This window comes from Antedon bifida, chromosome 7 (genome assembly GCF_963402885.1).
Source record: "Antedon bifida chromosome 7, ecAntBifi1.1, whole genome shotgun sequence".
Classification (NCBI taxonomy): domain Eukaryota; kingdom Metazoa; phylum Echinodermata; class Crinoidea; order Comatulida; family Antedonidae; genus Antedon; species Antedon bifida.
Genome location: NC_136232.1, coordinates 3,903,586 through 3,920,230, shown reverse-complemented (window position 1 = coordinate 3,920,230; position 16,645 = coordinate 3,903,586). Strand labels below are relative to the sequence as shown.

Below are 16,645 nucleotides of genomic sequence, written 5' to 3'. Positions count from 1 at the left end.
TATAAGCCTTTTTGATTTGACATTGGTGTCTGGCGTTTTCATTATATGTTTCAAGTTAATCTTAAAGCAGCAATGAGATATGAACGACTCAAAGAAACGTGTTTCAAAAATATATAAATGACTGCTAATGTTAATAAACTTATAGTATACTTATAAGTTATAGTTATACTATTATTTTAAACATCATAAGTGTTTTATTAGTGTTATATTAATTTGAAATGTGTCATCCAAGCGAATAAAAAGTGAATTTTTAATCAAATGTATTGATATACCAGGAATACTTGTGTGTTTAAGGAAAATAGCTCACGTGTGTTGCATAACCAAAGTATAACTCACAAACAAACCCGTCAAACAAGTACCTTTCAAAAAATGACAGACAATTTTGTTTTATGTTTATTTCAAGACATTTATTCATTATAATACAATGATGATTCTCATTTCAGTATTTCTTTTATCATAGTTCTTCACATTAATGATATAATTAAATATTTTCTTTCGGTACAAGATAATGCTATATTGTCATCTCATGAAAAAGATTATCCAAATTTCACTCATAAGCATTAATTATTTGTATACTATTTTTAAAACATTATTATTTAAAATCTTGCTGTAATAAACGGATTAATACATTTAGAAGAACAAACCATTTTTTACCTAACAAGAAGGTAGTTAATCTAGGTAGCTATCTTGACATTTTCTCATACAATTATTATTTGTACCGTATAACTTTATATTTTGTACATCATAATTAACATGCTAAACTAAAGTTTTATGTGTTTATTAACCACCGAAACGAGTCAGTTTAGAGCATCCAAAACCATGCTATCTTGCTTTACAATCTCTAAAAACTAAGCTATAATCACCATTCAGACTAATTAAATTCTTTCACATATTTATTTAAAGGAAAGGTAGAAGAGAAGAGTGCTTTCATACGAATCCGAAGCCATATTTCTCGAGAGTCTATTTATGTCCATACCACAGTCACAAATGAAAGAACGTAGCAAGAAGAAAATAAAAGAAACATTAATTTTGAAGAGAGTAAACTATGTCTTAAGCTCTGTCTACACTATCAAACGTTATGTGAAAAAAGTGATGTCCCCATGTATGGACATGGTGATGTCATATCATTACCATATTTGGGCACATCATAGTTTTTTTTGTCAGACTAGTTTGATAGAGTAGATAGATCTTTAGAATTAGATAACTAAATGCAAAAATGCCTAATAATCTACACTATAAATGGTTCCCACTTGGACGCAATGAAACGCCATAGGCGCAACGCAAGTGAGTTGCCAATCACAAGCGACGTGATTGGTCAAATTACTTGCGGATCATTGCGTTGCGTCCAAGTGGGAACCAAGCTTAAATAGCAACATCGAAAATGGGACCACATGCATAATTGTAACACAAACTGTGAATTATATATCTAAGACCGCTACGTGTGTAGGCATAATAATATGATAATCGTAATTTGAAACCAATAGATATTTGTTTACAAAGTTATGAATACTCGGTGATATTAAAAAAAAAAAAAATGGTAAGTACGGTAGTCTACATACATTCGTGCATACATAATGACATCTTTGCATATATACGTTTCCACGTCACGGCAAGCATCAACTATTCAATCCTTTACGGTACGTTTTGCTGAGATTATAAAAACACAAAGCGGATTTATGAGAACATGCAATGCCAAGTTTCGATTTGCAATGACCTATGAATATTAATTTTATTAATATGTATTAGGTTAAAATGCGCATGTAGCCTACATCAGAATGTCGTCATCTGTATCTAGAAACGGCAATTAAAATTGGTCCTAACTCAAATAGGTTAATTAAGGGCCGGAGAGAAAGAAAGAAGGGCCGAAAAACAGGAACGTATTTATAACGGCCATTATATAACCGCGAATTGATAAGATAATATATGTTGCATTCAATCTGACCACTACTATACGCGCCTTTCGAGTCTCAAACTCATTCTGCACACGCTCATGAAGTGACAGTAACCTGTTCAGTGGTATTTTACCATGATCGCTCTCTGACTCAGTCACCCTTCATAAAAGGGGATTTATGATTAGGCTAGGCAAACAAGCCTGGTGTAAGTACGACTACATATTCGCGTACCACCGTCCCCAGTGGATTAGCCCCACGCGCACTAAATTACAAAGGTATTTACGTAATACGTTCACTGGCGTATCAAAATAAATGTCAACTTCAATCGAAACTTTCATCATATTGTCATGAAAGAGTACCGATCGACTACCACCCATGTGAACGTAGTGAAAGCTCACACTCAAATCCAAAAGTCCCTAATATCTCCGTAGTCGATTGATGCGTCTTGTAATTTGCCGCCGACAACGAAACTTCTGTACTTTTACTATAAATATTTTCCTGTATTTCATCAATATATAAATACACTGTTAAACGATGATTCCTGCCCTCAAAATCTGCACGTCTTATATACACTTTATTTAATCTGGCTGTACACATAATTCTAATTATACATTATTATCAATATTTACATTATTCTTTTGATACAAAAATATAATTTCTGAACTATTTGCTGCGAGTTGCGACTGATATATAAAATAGTACAAATCTAGATCTAAAACTATCTATAATGCTACCTCAATTAATTTTAAAATACAATATAATTTATATTATCTAATATTATAAACTGCAGTAAGTAGTACTATTATAATTATCTAGTGGTCAATAATACACACTGTACAGTATTTAAAATGGTAATGCTACATAATATGAATTAATGGTAAGGTAAGATGAGTCCCATATTCATTCTGAAGGTAAGAAAAATAGCTGTTAGGAGCACCCTTCCCTGGTTATATATATATTAGGAGCCAGCTTATTTGTACGTATTATGTCGTAGGGTGGCCAGTTCCTTTCCACGCCGCGTATCCGCCCTAATATTTTCCAATATCAAAGGTACACATTTACATCTGAGTTAAGCGTGGTTCCCACTAGAACGCAACGCAGTGACGACGTATCGACGCAAAGTGCTGTATTGCGTAATCACAAGTGGGAACCGACGACGCAATAGTGCTGCAAATATCGAATATAGGTTTGATTTCACGCAGGCGGAGGCAAACACAATGATTGGAAGGGCATTTTGTTACGTTGCGTAGATTGTGTTACGTTGCGTCGCAAGTGAGAACCAAGCTTTAGGGTGGCCAGTTCCTTTCCACGCCGCGTATCCACCCTAATATTTTCCAATATCAGAGGTACTTATTTACAGCTGAGTGAACTGAGAGTGTTCTTAGCGGGAATTGGACCCGTATGTATGACAGTCAAATGTCCTAACCACTACCGCAACCAGCTCTGAACGAATGAAATGAACTAAATACAATGTTACAACAAATCATATTTGATGGTGATAAGTTACTGATGATGTACAATTATAACAGACATACACGTTTTCTGCGCACACCCAACAATAAAGTATAAGAAAAATACATTGGGTTAAACCAATTTGTATATGGGACTATTACCAGCACTAATTGTTGGCATGATAGAAGTACTAGGTTGGCATTTATCTATTTGCGCAATTCAGTATTGTTTCAATTCAATATTGTTTTTATCTAACCAGTGTTTTTTTATTCTTTCAAATAAATGTGCACACATAGCCTATTTATTTTATTTTGAAAACAATATTAAAGAAATTAAAAATGGTTTTTTTTTTGCTAAACAATTTGATAATTCTGAGACTCCTTGAACAGATTTTAACCTACCATTTTTGCGTGGTAAAGCTTATATATAAATGATTATTGTTGATAATACTTATAGAAATAGCAGTGATATTTACAATGGAATGATGTTTCTATTTGATTAAAAGCAGTCTAGAAATACTAACGAGGCTAACACTATCAACCATGAAAGACAGTGAGGTAGATGCTGACTAGTACCTGACGATCGGCTTAGTCGTTGAGGATTGTTACTGTTACTGGTGTCAAGGTAGTCAACGCTGGCTATTTTCAGTACAGACAGTACTGGACTGGTGACCAGTGGCATTTTCCTACCGTTTATCATACTAGCCAAGTGCATCATAGACCCTATACAGGTAACTGATGTCTGAAAAGAATATAGTATATTTATGAGAAGTTATTTCCATAAATGTTTGCATTTGGTGTTGAGAAAAACACAACTTTGTGGACGAGCTTTGTTTATCATTAGGCGATGACTGGCCACATTGATTGAGTTGTCCTTACGTTGCGTCTTGAGACCAAACATTATAGTTAGGTCTACCAGTGGCATTATCTTATTACAAAATCATCATCTAATTTAAAATCATCATCGTTGCGTCATCGTCCTCACCACCTTTAAAGCTGACGTACCTGGTTAGGGTCACTTTCCTCTTCTACTGACCTGAACAGTAGGTTTCCTCTGGTCGTTATTGGAATCAGAACCAACGTACACTAAACAAAATAATATATATTGTTAATGATGAATTGATACACTAAATATTATTGAGTATGTATTCTAATTAAATGTATTCAAAGGTCGGAATGTGTTGTTACAAATGTTGAGTAATATACATACGCTAAAGTGTAGGCTACTCTATCATTCAAATATTCTTTGGTGAAATTGAGGAAATGGGCCTATTGCATTTCATCTTAAGTAAAATATCGTAAGTGCGATTGGTGAATACGGTCACCGACCATTATCTCCAACAAATAGAATTTATTATACGGGTAGGACCTACCTGTTGAATTGAAATAATAATGTATTTACAGTGTTGTTAACGTGAGTAGAACCAACCAAGAAATTACCATCATTACCAGTACTGTCCCGTTTAACAGGCAAATTACATAATACGACATATCCTGTGTATAATACAGTATGTTGTGCCAGTAAAGCTTGGTTTCCACTAGCGACGCAACGTAACGCAATCTACGCAACGTAAGAAAATGCCCTTCTAATAATTGTGTTTGCACCCGCCTGTGTGAAATCAAACCTGCGATGTTTGCAGCACTGTTGCGTCGTCGGTTCCCACTTGTGATTACGCAATACAGCACTTTGCGTCAAAACGGCGTTGCGTTACGTTACGTTGCGTCGCTAGTGGGAACCAGGCTTTAAGGGTTAGGTTAGGGTATATTCACACGTGTGTGAGGAAGGAGGAATGTGTGTAGACATTGGTCAAATTTACGGAACTTGTAAGTTGCATAAATACCTTAGAAGAGACTTTGGTCTCATTATCCAATAGTTCTTGCAACTGTTTATGAAACACGGCATCTGGTACCTGCTCCCCGATAAACTCACTAACATACTGTAATTCACTACTACTGTATCCGATGAATAAGTATGTTTGTCCATCTGAAAGTGTAAAATCTTTTTGGTAACTTTAAATTTTACTAAATTGTCCTGATTTTCTCTTTTATATCCTGTAAAACAAATAAACATTCCTACTGATTTTCAGGATTGATAAAATGCTGACATCACAAAACGTTTTAAAATCTCGAGCTATCATTATTTTCAATGACATAGCATGCCCTCTGTCGCTCAGTTTTTGTATTTAGTTTCATATCAATCGAACTTTTGCGTATTTAGTGAAAATAACTTATATAGGAATGATACAACTTTGTTGTTATTTCAATGGGAAAAATGGATTTCACCACAATTAACTGTAACATTTGAAATGATTGTTGTAATTGTGACTGTGTTTGGAACATTTTATATCTACTTACTGTTTAACTGATAGTCGCTGAGTTCATTTTCAGGTTTTGAGCATATAAATTCACCAGAAATACATGCACAAATTCCATTTCTATGTGTTGAATCATTCTCTATAACATAGAAAAAAAAACAACAAAGACATAAATAAAAAATCTAACGTAGGCCTATTGTACATAAGGCTAGATCATCTACAGACATACATCAGATAGAATATAATTGATTAATGTACACATATTTCAAATGATCACGAAAAAACAACACGTTTCCTTTACGTGGATAAAAGTGTCAACTTGGTTCCAAGGACGTAAAGCCAAACTCTTTGTGAGTTGACCAATCACAAGCGACAGTTCGCATGATCCATCGCGTTGTGTTACTTGCGTTGAGCTGACGTCCTTGTGTTGCGTTCTATATGGTAAAGCTTGGTTCCCACTAACGACGCAACGTAACGCAACCTACGCAACCAACGTAAAAAAATGCCCTTCTGATAATTGTGTTTTCCCCCGCCTGCGTGAAATCAAACATGCGATGTTTGCAGCACTGTTTCGTCGTCGATTCCCACTTGTGATTACGCAATACAGCACTTTGCGTAATAACGTCGCTGCGTTGCGTTACGTTGCGTCGCTAGTGGGAACCACGCCTTAGATAGGGTTCTTTAAGCGTGGTTTCCCACTAGAAGGCAACGTAGCGACGCAAAGTGTTGTATTGCGTAATCACAAATCGGAACCGACGACGCAATAGTGCTGCAAACATCGCAGGTTTGATTTCACGCAGGCGGGGGCAAACACAATTATTAGAAAGGCATTTGCTTACGTTGCGTAGATTGCGTTACGTTACGTCGGTAGTGGGAACCAAGCTTTACTTTAAAATAACAGTAATTATGCAACAATACAAACCATTGTAAACTGTGCTTTGGGTTTCCTCACAAGACAAATTCTGGCCATCAGGGATAGCATGGCAGTAGCCGAGTTTTCTGTCAGCTTTACACTGGCAAATTGAAGATTCGCCTTCAGAATTTGGAACCTGTAGTGACCATTATCAAAGAAGTAATTATATTTTACCTAAATGTACACACAATTTGATCAAGAACTCTATTAAATACCAAGGAGCTAAATTATGGAATTCAATCCATGTAGATATTAAAAATGCATCTAATACTTCTAAATTTAAATTAGTATGATGAACGTTAAATATATGTATTTTATAAGACCAGTTAGGATCGGATAATATGATTTAAATAGAAATTGTAGCTTTATTTTTTATTATTTATTATTAGTTTATGTATATATATATTTTTTTTCTCTTTTTCGTATTCGTATTTAATAATGTTATATCTTGTGGTGGGTCAAACTTAAAGTCTTTCTGACTTATATGACTCTCCCCCCACATGATGACTTTATTGCATTTATTATACTGTATGTATGTTATAATATTGTGGAAATGAATTGAATTGAAAAAAGAAGTTTATGGTAAATGGTTGCACATAATATACAACATTAATCGTATAGTTAAGATGTGTTTGGGCATAGAAAGAGATTTTTAAAGTATGGCATATAAAGCTTACCCGAATAAAAGTACCAATCTTGACACGTAGGGCCTTGGCTTCACTTTCAAGCCTTATCGTACATACTACGACCAAAACAAAAACAGAGAGGTTTTGCAACATTACAATTACGATGACGAAAAAAAATACGTATTACGTTAGTTATAGTTTTCGTTAAGCTCTGTCTACACTATCAAACTTTATGTGACAACAAAATGTGACGATGCCATATTATACAGACACGATGATGTCATCACTACCATATTTGGGCACATCACTACAATATTTGGGCATATCACTACCATATTTAGGCATATCACATTTTGTCTGTCATACTAGTGTGATAGTGTAGACAGAGCTTTGGAAATAAAAGTAAAATCTATTTCGCTCTTGGAAACAAATAATAGAAGACGCAATCTAGGCTAAATTTCATTTTTAAAAATAATTTTTGTCAAATTTACTTTGCATTTTTACTAATTTACTTTTCATATGCATGATGATATATAAGTATTATTATAACCAAGTATATTCCTGATTCAAAACAAGATATGATAAAATAGATAAAAACGATATATATTTTTTGAATTACGAATACTTGAGTGCTGGTCATCAACATGAATGGATCTAAGACTTTGCGAACATGACATTGGTCAAACGTTTGAAAATGTATAACTAATATGTTTTTCTCCTAAATTACGAAAATATTAATAGTTAGGTCCATGAGTAAACCCATTTTTTTTTTCATTTAATTTAATTTTTTTACACGTCGCTTTTTTAAAAAAATTTAAAATGGAATATCAAATTTTTAAAATAGTTTTTCCAATATGCAAACGGGTAAATACGTACTTTCGTAGTCTCTGCGTTCTTCCAACGTCGGATCCTGGTAATAAATAATTGATTTATCTGAAATTAGAAAAATAGATAAACATTAGATAAGCTAATGTGTTGCAATGTAATTAAGGAAACATGTTGAGAAAATGCCGGAAGTCACTGATGAGAATGAATTACATGCTTTTATTAAATTACACACGTGAGAGGAGTAAGTAGTAAAGTTAAATATAGCGCAAAAACCATGCCGATTCTGTAATGTGGTATAAGGGTCCTAATAAAAAGGATGTTGATTGAATTAAAGTAAAGCAGACAGTGGGTACCAAGCTTAAGCGTGGTTCCCACTAGAACGCAACGCAGCGACGTATCGACGCAAAGTGATAGTAGTATTGCGTAATCACAAGTGGGAACCGACGACGCAACAGTGTTGCAAAAATCGCAGGTTTGATTTCACGCAGGCGGGGGAAAACACAATTATTGGAAGGGCATTTTCTTACGTTGCGTAGGTTGCGTTACGTTGCGTCGCTAGTGGGTACCAAGCTTAAGCGTGGTTCCCACTAGAACGCAACGCAGCGACGTATCGACGCAAAGTGCTGTATTGCGTAATCACAAGTGGGAACCGACGACGAAATAGTGATGCAAACATCATAGGTTTGATTTCACGCAGGCGGGGGCAAACACCATGATTGGAAGGGTATTTTCTTACGTTGCGTAGGTTGCGTTATGTTGCGTCGCTAGTGAGAACCAAGTTTTAGAGAAAAAGTAGACAATGTAATACAATACACAAAATAACGAGTAGAGATTAGGAGAAATTTATGTTTCCTAAATTTTGGGGTTTTTTCACCTACCAACACAACTATTTTCTGAAACACGGCGTTGAAAAACTCGGCATTCTGAAAAGTCCACGGCGTTTGGGTCGCACGTACATTTGATAGCAATCGGGGTTTCGAAAAGAGCAGCGTATGCGGTCCGGCACGAACTGTAAACATCCTGATTGCATCTGTTTGGATCACAGTGGTTCTGGAAATTCTGAAATTGTACCCTAAAAGATATTTACAAAAGTTAACTTTACCTTATGCTTTATTTTTATGTTTTTTTTGTCAGAAAGAGACGGTCTACCAGGATTGTTCCTATGTGAAATGGGAGAATGGAAAGATCTGACAAAAGAAGAGAAGCATATAAATAGTAAGTTTTTCATTTTTTTCTACCTTCAAATCCCTAAATTATCAGATCCTGTGCCAATGGCGGTATTTTCATACTTACTGGCATCCAAGAATTTGTCCACATCGAATAGGAAGTTCCAAACAGTTAGGCACTGGCGACACTATCGTGCCGCACTCGCGTTCAGAAGTGGTATCCACACATCCGTCACCATTCTTGGCCCTCTTGCAGTCACTGAACAACACGGCGTGTGATATTATTGGATCTACATGCCTGATGAAATCACCCGTTGCTTGCTGACACTCAGCCTGTGAACAGTTGTGACATTCTCTGGAAAAGGCTACTAAGCTATCAAGACAAACGTCATCTGATTCTGTACATTTGTTTATAGCGTCTTGGTACGGTAGCATCTTGGCTGGAATGAGGTAAAACAACAATAAATATTTTACATTTGTGTACACCACTGGCGATCCATATTAATATTCGGCTCTTAGAATACAATGAGAATATGAAGCTTGACCAATCACAAGCTACAGACTGATCATCCGAATGTATTGATTGGTCAAACTACTTTCAGGCCTAGGCCTACATCCATTTACATTTGAACTATTTTAAACTCATTAAATAAAAGGCTTCGCTTTATAAATTATATTTTCAATGTGATCATGGCCGTTTGAACCATTTTATTTACATAACTTTATTTAATACTCTTTTCACTGTAATGTATAACGTGATACAGGCCAATAGGCCTACGATGTTGACTATTTTTCATTCAAAAAAGACATTGATGCCACCGGAGCCGCACTCGAAAAGCAAGCTAAAAACACCATTTTATGCGCTAAGTCGGCAAAGAAACAACGTTTTCCGACTTCACAATTCACAATATAAATTTACCTAAAAAACCTCGAAGTATTAGTAAATTAAAGTATTTCCAAATTACAAATATCAACTGTTTTTCAAAATTACGAACAACATACCATTAAGTGCCGTGTCTGATTGCACATTGTTAGATTGACAACCTGCGAGAAAAAAAAATGTGGTAACCATTAATGAAGGGAAGTTTGGGGTAAAAAGTGTGCATATTCCTATAACATGTTTGTGAGACGGTACATTATTGAAGCCCACAGAGCCCCACTCTTTAACTGACAGTTTGAGCATTGTCCAAAGTGGGTGAAAGTGCGACATCGATACCGCTCAAGATACAGATTGTCGATACGTTTCTAAAACTTTATTTATTTGTTGAAAATTGAATTGCTACACTAGTTATAAAGTGAGGTAAAAGAAGTGAAAATTGTTGACAAGACTATCTATTAAACTAGATTACAAGAGTGTTGCCAGCAGAAAAAACCGAATGTCTATACTGTATTATAAAGTTTATCGGATAACAAAATACCTCCCATGGATATGCCGTGTACAATCGTCGCCTGCAATAATTGGTTTCACCCGCAGAAAGCGAAACTCGTAAATATTACCTCGTCTTAGGCCAATGTTTTGTAGACAAACAATGAACTTTCGGTTCGCACAGGAAGTATCTGCCCTCTAACGGTCTGATGCTCAGATACAGCACTGGGAATCAGGTAAACGGTCGCAAAAAATGGAAATAAATTTATCCGTATCTCTATAAGTATACGTTAATTTGCTCAAACTCTCTAATGCTAGTGAGTTGACATACGTTCTTATTACGCTATAACTTTGTTTGCGTAGATAATAATATTTAACTCTTTATAAGAGGGATAATCACTGAATAATACAACGAGAGAACGAATCCCTGTATATTTTGATTATCTAAAAAAGTTTATATTCAAAGATATTCAAGATTTATTGTGATTTCATTACTTCTTTCAAGAAGGATCTATATACTTATATCTATATTAATTGTGTGGGTAGACGTTTATCGTTTGAAAGGATTATGACAACCATTACGAATATGCCGTTTGAAAAAAAAACACCATTAAACACCTCCAACATTTGTTATAAACAATAAAATCTGTTCCATGGTAATCCTCTAAATAATTTATGGTAGCAGTTTTCATTACGAGTGGGCGTTTGCGATTTAGATTTAATCTAGGATTTTGGTCCAGGGGCTGAATTCTCAGAGGCGAAATTCACAGGGGTATAACATCTATGTGACAGTGTAATTTTAGGCGAGACAGAATTGTGATTTATTCATATAAGATAGTTGTTTACATTAGTTATATTTGTGTAATTTATACATTAATGACATTGTACTTTTCCCGGCGGCTCACTAATGATAAAAAAAAATGAAATATTTAAAAAAAACCTGAAGAATTTAAAAGAATAGATAAATAGACATACAGTAGAACCCTCTCGTTTGGAATACTACTATATGGCGTAAGCGCAATGCAATTGAATTTGACCAATCACAGAGTGGTGGATTATTCGAACTGTGCTTGTCATTGGTCAACTCGCTTGCACTGGGCTTACTTTCTTGCGTCGCGTCCTTTTGGGATCTAAGTTTTTAGGTTCCCAGGGGTGTCATACTTTTTTTATAATAGTACAAATAAATGATTGCTTATTTACCATCAATACAGGGATTGTTAAACAACTTATCGTAGACAAACTGACAGCGTTTCTTGTGTTTCATAGTCTCCGGGCAGCCGCAATTCACCAGATTAAACGTATCTAATCCATCTCTTGCCTGTCGGAAATATATTAAAAAAAGATAATTGTAGGCATCAGCATTGGTTCAGTATAATTCATTTCTACTCTACGTAGCTCTCGAGTAAAATAGTAATAATACACATGCTCATATTTTTCTGAGCATAGTGAATTCTTTTCGTATTGGAGTTGCGCGTGGTAATGAAAGCTTTCTATGCAACTAAAACAACGCGTTACAGTTGCGCATCATTTAACGCCATTGATTTTAAATACAGTACTGTGTAAACGTATGTTGCGGTTTTATTTAATTTAAAATTACTGTACATTATGAACAGGAAGATCTACATGTCGAACATACTCAAGTAAAGTAAGGTTTGAGGTACACTTATGTGTTTACCAAAAAAGGAAATAAAGTAAGTTGACTATGTATCTACATTCTGTAGGATATGTAACGGTTACGATTACCTCTTGACATTTTGGTGCATCTGATACGCATGCGAAATACTGTTTGACGTCACATGAACAAGCCATTTCAAATGTGGTGAGGGCGTTGTCACATGACCTGTCTCTTCGACATCGGTTAATTTCTATCCAACAATCGTTCATGTTCAGTGCGGAACTTACAAAACTTGAACCAGCTTAAATGTGAAAAATAAAGAAGACAATTACATGTTAATTTTATTTGAACATTGCTATGAAAGGAGGCCAATTTACACAGACGAGCGGTAACGGTAATAAAAATATAGAATCTATGTTATTTCTTATAACTATTTACACAAAAAGCGAAGCGGACGGGCGGTTCCCACTGCTCCCCGCTCAGGATAGATACAGATTCTACGTGGGATAAGCTACGCGGTTTTCCGCTTACCGTTACCGCTCGTCTGTGAAAGTGGTCTAATGCTTAGTACATAGCAAGCAGAAGGTTGCGTCGAGTCGAATATCGGATAGGTGGCAGATTTCCACATCTTTATAATTTTCACCAAAAAAATAAATAAAAAAGTTATAAATTAAATTGCCGGAGTCTCCGAGTAGAAAAAGAACGTTCAAACTGAAGTGAAATTCTTAAATATGTATATTGACTTAAGTGAAATAGTATTTACTTAATTGTATGTGTGATTGTTCGTTTAGTTTTTTTAATACAAAAGGGATTTTAACTGGGAAAGCAGAACAGCTGATCTTCACTGCTGGCTTCCACGAGTCCGTAGAGCTTAATCCGAATTTCCAAAATTTCAGTTACGCTTGCGGGGGCTAATAAATATCAGTTTTTTAACCCTTTCACATCGTTCGCGCACTGCTGGATCCACCGCAGAATTAAGCTTGAATGACAGATGCTACTTACAGCTAAAGTCTGAATCGTATGATACCTCCGATGATATTGATGCTAATGAGTCACTTGAAGATTTCACGTCATTGGGTTTAGTTACTAATACTAGACACAGCAAAAAATTAAGACGAAATGGACGTTATTCAGTAAAAAATTAAAAAGCTTTCAAAATACATTACTTATCTTAGTCAACTTATAACGACATAAGAAATGTCGTACACGCTATTAAGTCTCTCTGTCTATGGCTCACAATGCAAAGTACAAGATGCAGGTCATGCCGTCTTTAAGAGATAATAACTGGGTTATATAGTATCCACCCATATGGATGTTAGTAATCGGAAAAAAGTGTAAATATGAATACAATTGAAGTACAATACGCCTATGTACTGCGATGTGGAGAAGGATGGGCAATGGTTAAATTCTATTTAAATCGTTCACAATGTTCAGTGTGAACGGACCTTAAATCATTCTCTGTTAAAAGGACATGGCAATTAACATTGCCAAGCTGGAGTATAAATTTCAACTTACTTATTACTTTCGATATTGGATCCATGTCAACATCTGTATTTTCTTGTTTTCCGGGTTCGACTTCTGATAAAGAAGCTGGAATAATTGAGGAAATTATTTTTAGACGGAATCGCGTTTAGTAATGCAGTTGCATTGAGTTTGATAAACTAAATTGAATTGGAACACACGGATGATAAATTGTTCCAGTACTCCTGTATGTATTTTTTTTATTCGAGGGCTCAAATTTCCTTCATTATTTTATACCGTATTAGAAAAGAAAGAAAGGCCTATATAGCACCTTGTCATTTGATTGGATGATTTTTGGTCACATGCTATTCAATTAATACTCCATTGAACCTACATCGGAGTGCTCCATAGCGCAGCGTGTAACGTCATTCTGAAACTTTTACCCAATGAAAACCTAAGCAGAATTAAATCACGGTAGGCCTAAATTTGTATTTTTCAGACTATTTTCAGAACTAATATACGTGGTGTACCGCAAACTTTATATCAACATTTGATTTCGCCATGCACACCTTCAAACAATAAGATACAGGTAAAATGTACTGTACTATCAATTAATTAATTAATTGTATTTGTACAATTTAAGCACATCATTTTAAGAAGCCATCTTTTTAGGTCAAGTTTTTCAGGTTAAGCATTTCCTTTAAGACACTAATTTCAGACTCTGTCTGGTTACCGAACCTACTCAAACAACATACACGTCGCCGAGAGCCCATGTGCACATGGTCTTATGCCAGGAGTCTAGCAGTCGTTTGTCTCTCAAAACCTAAATACAGTTAACAACACGACGGATGGCACGTTCACGTCCGTCACAGTCTGTTAACATCGTATTTTTTCGTCTATGAATTGAAAGCTCCACATTAAGGATCGATAATTATACAAAAATGGTTTACTTGAAAGAATTATAGGGTTATTTAGTGATGAAACTTGTTTATAGCGAATGTCACGAATGCAGTTATCGCATACGCAGCGTAGGCCTAATTTGTGTACATATTTAATCCTTTTGTGGTCGCGGTATGGCTTTTCGGGTCATTTGGCCTTTTGCTCTCATCATTATGGTTATAGATTTTTGAAAAAAATCAAAACTTACCAGCCGACTCTCGTACGGTATCATATATTAGTGACAATGTCATATACTGCAGTATCGTGTCTATTGACGGCAAAATGCCCCTAATATCTAAATATTACTTAACCTAACCCTAAATACTGTCGCACTATATCTCGTCAGAGAACGAGATACTGCATGCTCAGCTGAAAACTTACACGAGTAACTTGAGTAATCATCAGTTATAATGGTATCATCAGGCGTAGGATTTATAAATGCTCCATCTATGGATTTATAAGAAACGTGTTATTCATTAATTATATCTGGTAGAAACGATTATGATGCAGTAAATTGCTTTTATCAGAACACTGAATAGGAATTGTACGGTATTGACTAAAATAATACTGAATACATTGTACCCGATTTTCAGTGAGATATACATTATTTGTCCAGTAACATAAGCAATTTCCACAATACAACATCTCATGTGTATCATATTATGTGGTGCCTGTGCCATGGAATGCTAGTTAAGAGTTACGTTAAGGTCTTTGCAACAGGATTCACATGTGAAACACGTGTACGTCCTATGATATCATACTTCAAATAAGATATGTAGTGTACCGATAATCGACATTTTTAATTTTCATTAAAAACTTGATAAAGACACATGATTTCCAATATTTATTTCTAAAAATAAAAGAATTAAAACTTGTCAACTTGTATGAAACAGTAATATACATATTGGTCCAAACGTGGTATTAGTTATGCAATGTTCCACTAGGCGAATACATTCGCGCGCGAATCGAACAATCCAGATATTTGATTCGTTGCAAAATTGTTCACGTCACAAAAAAAAATACGCATGCGCACTAGTCAACGTTTGCCTTTCGCTGGAATGAATTCTCCAGGTTTTAGAGGCACTGATAAACTCACCTCCAACCTCACATGGATGTCTTGTTACTAAATTCTGGAATTGGCGGCATTCAGTGCTGTCTGGGTCGCATGTGCATTCGTTAAGGTGATAGTTTCTTCTCAACATCTCCAACATTTGAACACAAAACATTTTTTGTAATTCTGGTATTTGGCATGGTGAGCCTAAATAATGATTACAACAGGAACATTGTCAGCACAGTCGAGTGAGGGTCATCATCGTAAACCATTAGTTAAGCTTGGTTCCCACTAGGACGTAACGCAAGGACATAAACGCAACGCAAGCGTGTTGACCAATGGCAAGCGACAGTTCAAATACTCCATCGCTTGTGATTAGTCAACTCACTTACGTTGCGTTACATCCTTATGTTGTGCCTCTAGTTGGAACTAAGCATTATGCAAAGAAGTAAGGATGTGTATCGACTTTTACTGGAATAAAAAAATCGTCTTTGTTTCTCATGGTCATAATTGTGGTTTTCAAGATGAATTGGATAACTATCAATTTAAACATCAAAGAGTGGAATGTCGTTAACTCTGCTAATGCACCAACTCGAGTTCCTTTAACTTACCGGCGTCACCACACACGTCTGGTTTAGGGGTCTCTTCAAGAGCAAAACCACACTCCAAATCACCAAGACATTCGTCCCGCATATGTAGACAATCTTCAGACTTCACCAGTGTAACTAACATCAACAGCACAACCGAAGCTGTAAGACAGAAACGAAATACAACTGGTCAGTTAAGGTTGTTCCTCTGAAAATACTAATGTTTAAAAATAATTGTTTTTATTGAATACTTGATCCAAAACTATATACAAATTATCAGAAAACGCGTAATTTGAAGTAAAGAAAAAATTAAAGCCGGAAGCACACTTTCTGCCAGACAACTGGTTTTCGGTAAATTTATACTGTAAAAAAAATGTATCGAATATGCCATTTTAATGTCACAAAGGTTATTTACTTTGACTGAACATTGGATCA

General features: G+C 35.4%; 1 protein-coding gene and 1 long non-coding RNA gene across 2 annotated transcripts; one reads left to right on the top strand and one right to left on the bottom strand.

Moving 5' to 3' along the window:
• Nucleotides 1–398: 398 nt before the first annotated feature.
• Nucleotides 399–15,825, bottom strand: LOC144848667 (uncharacterized). Its single transcript, XM_078705503.1, has 17 exons — nt 15,669–15,825; nt 14,954–15,019; nt 13,688–13,762; nt 13,175–13,264; nt 12,301–12,473; nt 11,758–11,875; nt 10,194–10,235; nt 9,319–9,631; nt 8,904–9,097; nt 8,074–8,130; nt 7,249–7,313; nt 6,581–6,707; nt 5,699–5,797; nt 5,185–5,327; nt 4,349–4,429; nt 3,920–4,085; nt 399–960 (listed from the first exon to the last, which is right to left on the bottom strand). The coding sequence occupies exons 1-17, from the start codon at nt 15,796–15,798 to the stop codon at nt 872–874; spliced, it is 2,028 nt and encodes a 675-aa protein (XP_078561629.1). The 5' UTR covers nt 15,799–15,825; the 3' UTR covers nt 399–871.
• LOC144848668 (uncharacterized) lies at nt 3,947–9,580 on the top strand. The gene is made up of 3 exons (XR_013613903.1): nt 3,947–4,074; nt 9,160–9,240; nt 9,448–9,580. It is a non-coding gene; the product is annotated as an uncharacterized LOC144848668 (long non-coding RNA).
• Nucleotides 15,826–16,645: the final 820 nt, after the last annotated feature.

Excerpts from the sequence above, each read along its gene's own strand:
- LOC144848667 (XM_078705503.1), bottom strand. The coding sequence starts at position 15,798 with ATGTTTTGTGTTCAAATGTTGGAGATGTTGAGAAGAAACTATCACCTT. Across the intron at positions 10,236-11,757 it reads TAACAATCCCTGTATTGATG|GTTGTCAATCTAACAATGTG; the intron begins GTAAATAAGCAA and ends TTTTTCTCGCAG. Across the intron at positions 8,131-8,903 it reads TTCAGAAAATAGTTGTGTTG|ATAAATCAATTATTTATTAC; the intron begins GTAGGTGAAAAA and ends TTCTAATTTCAG.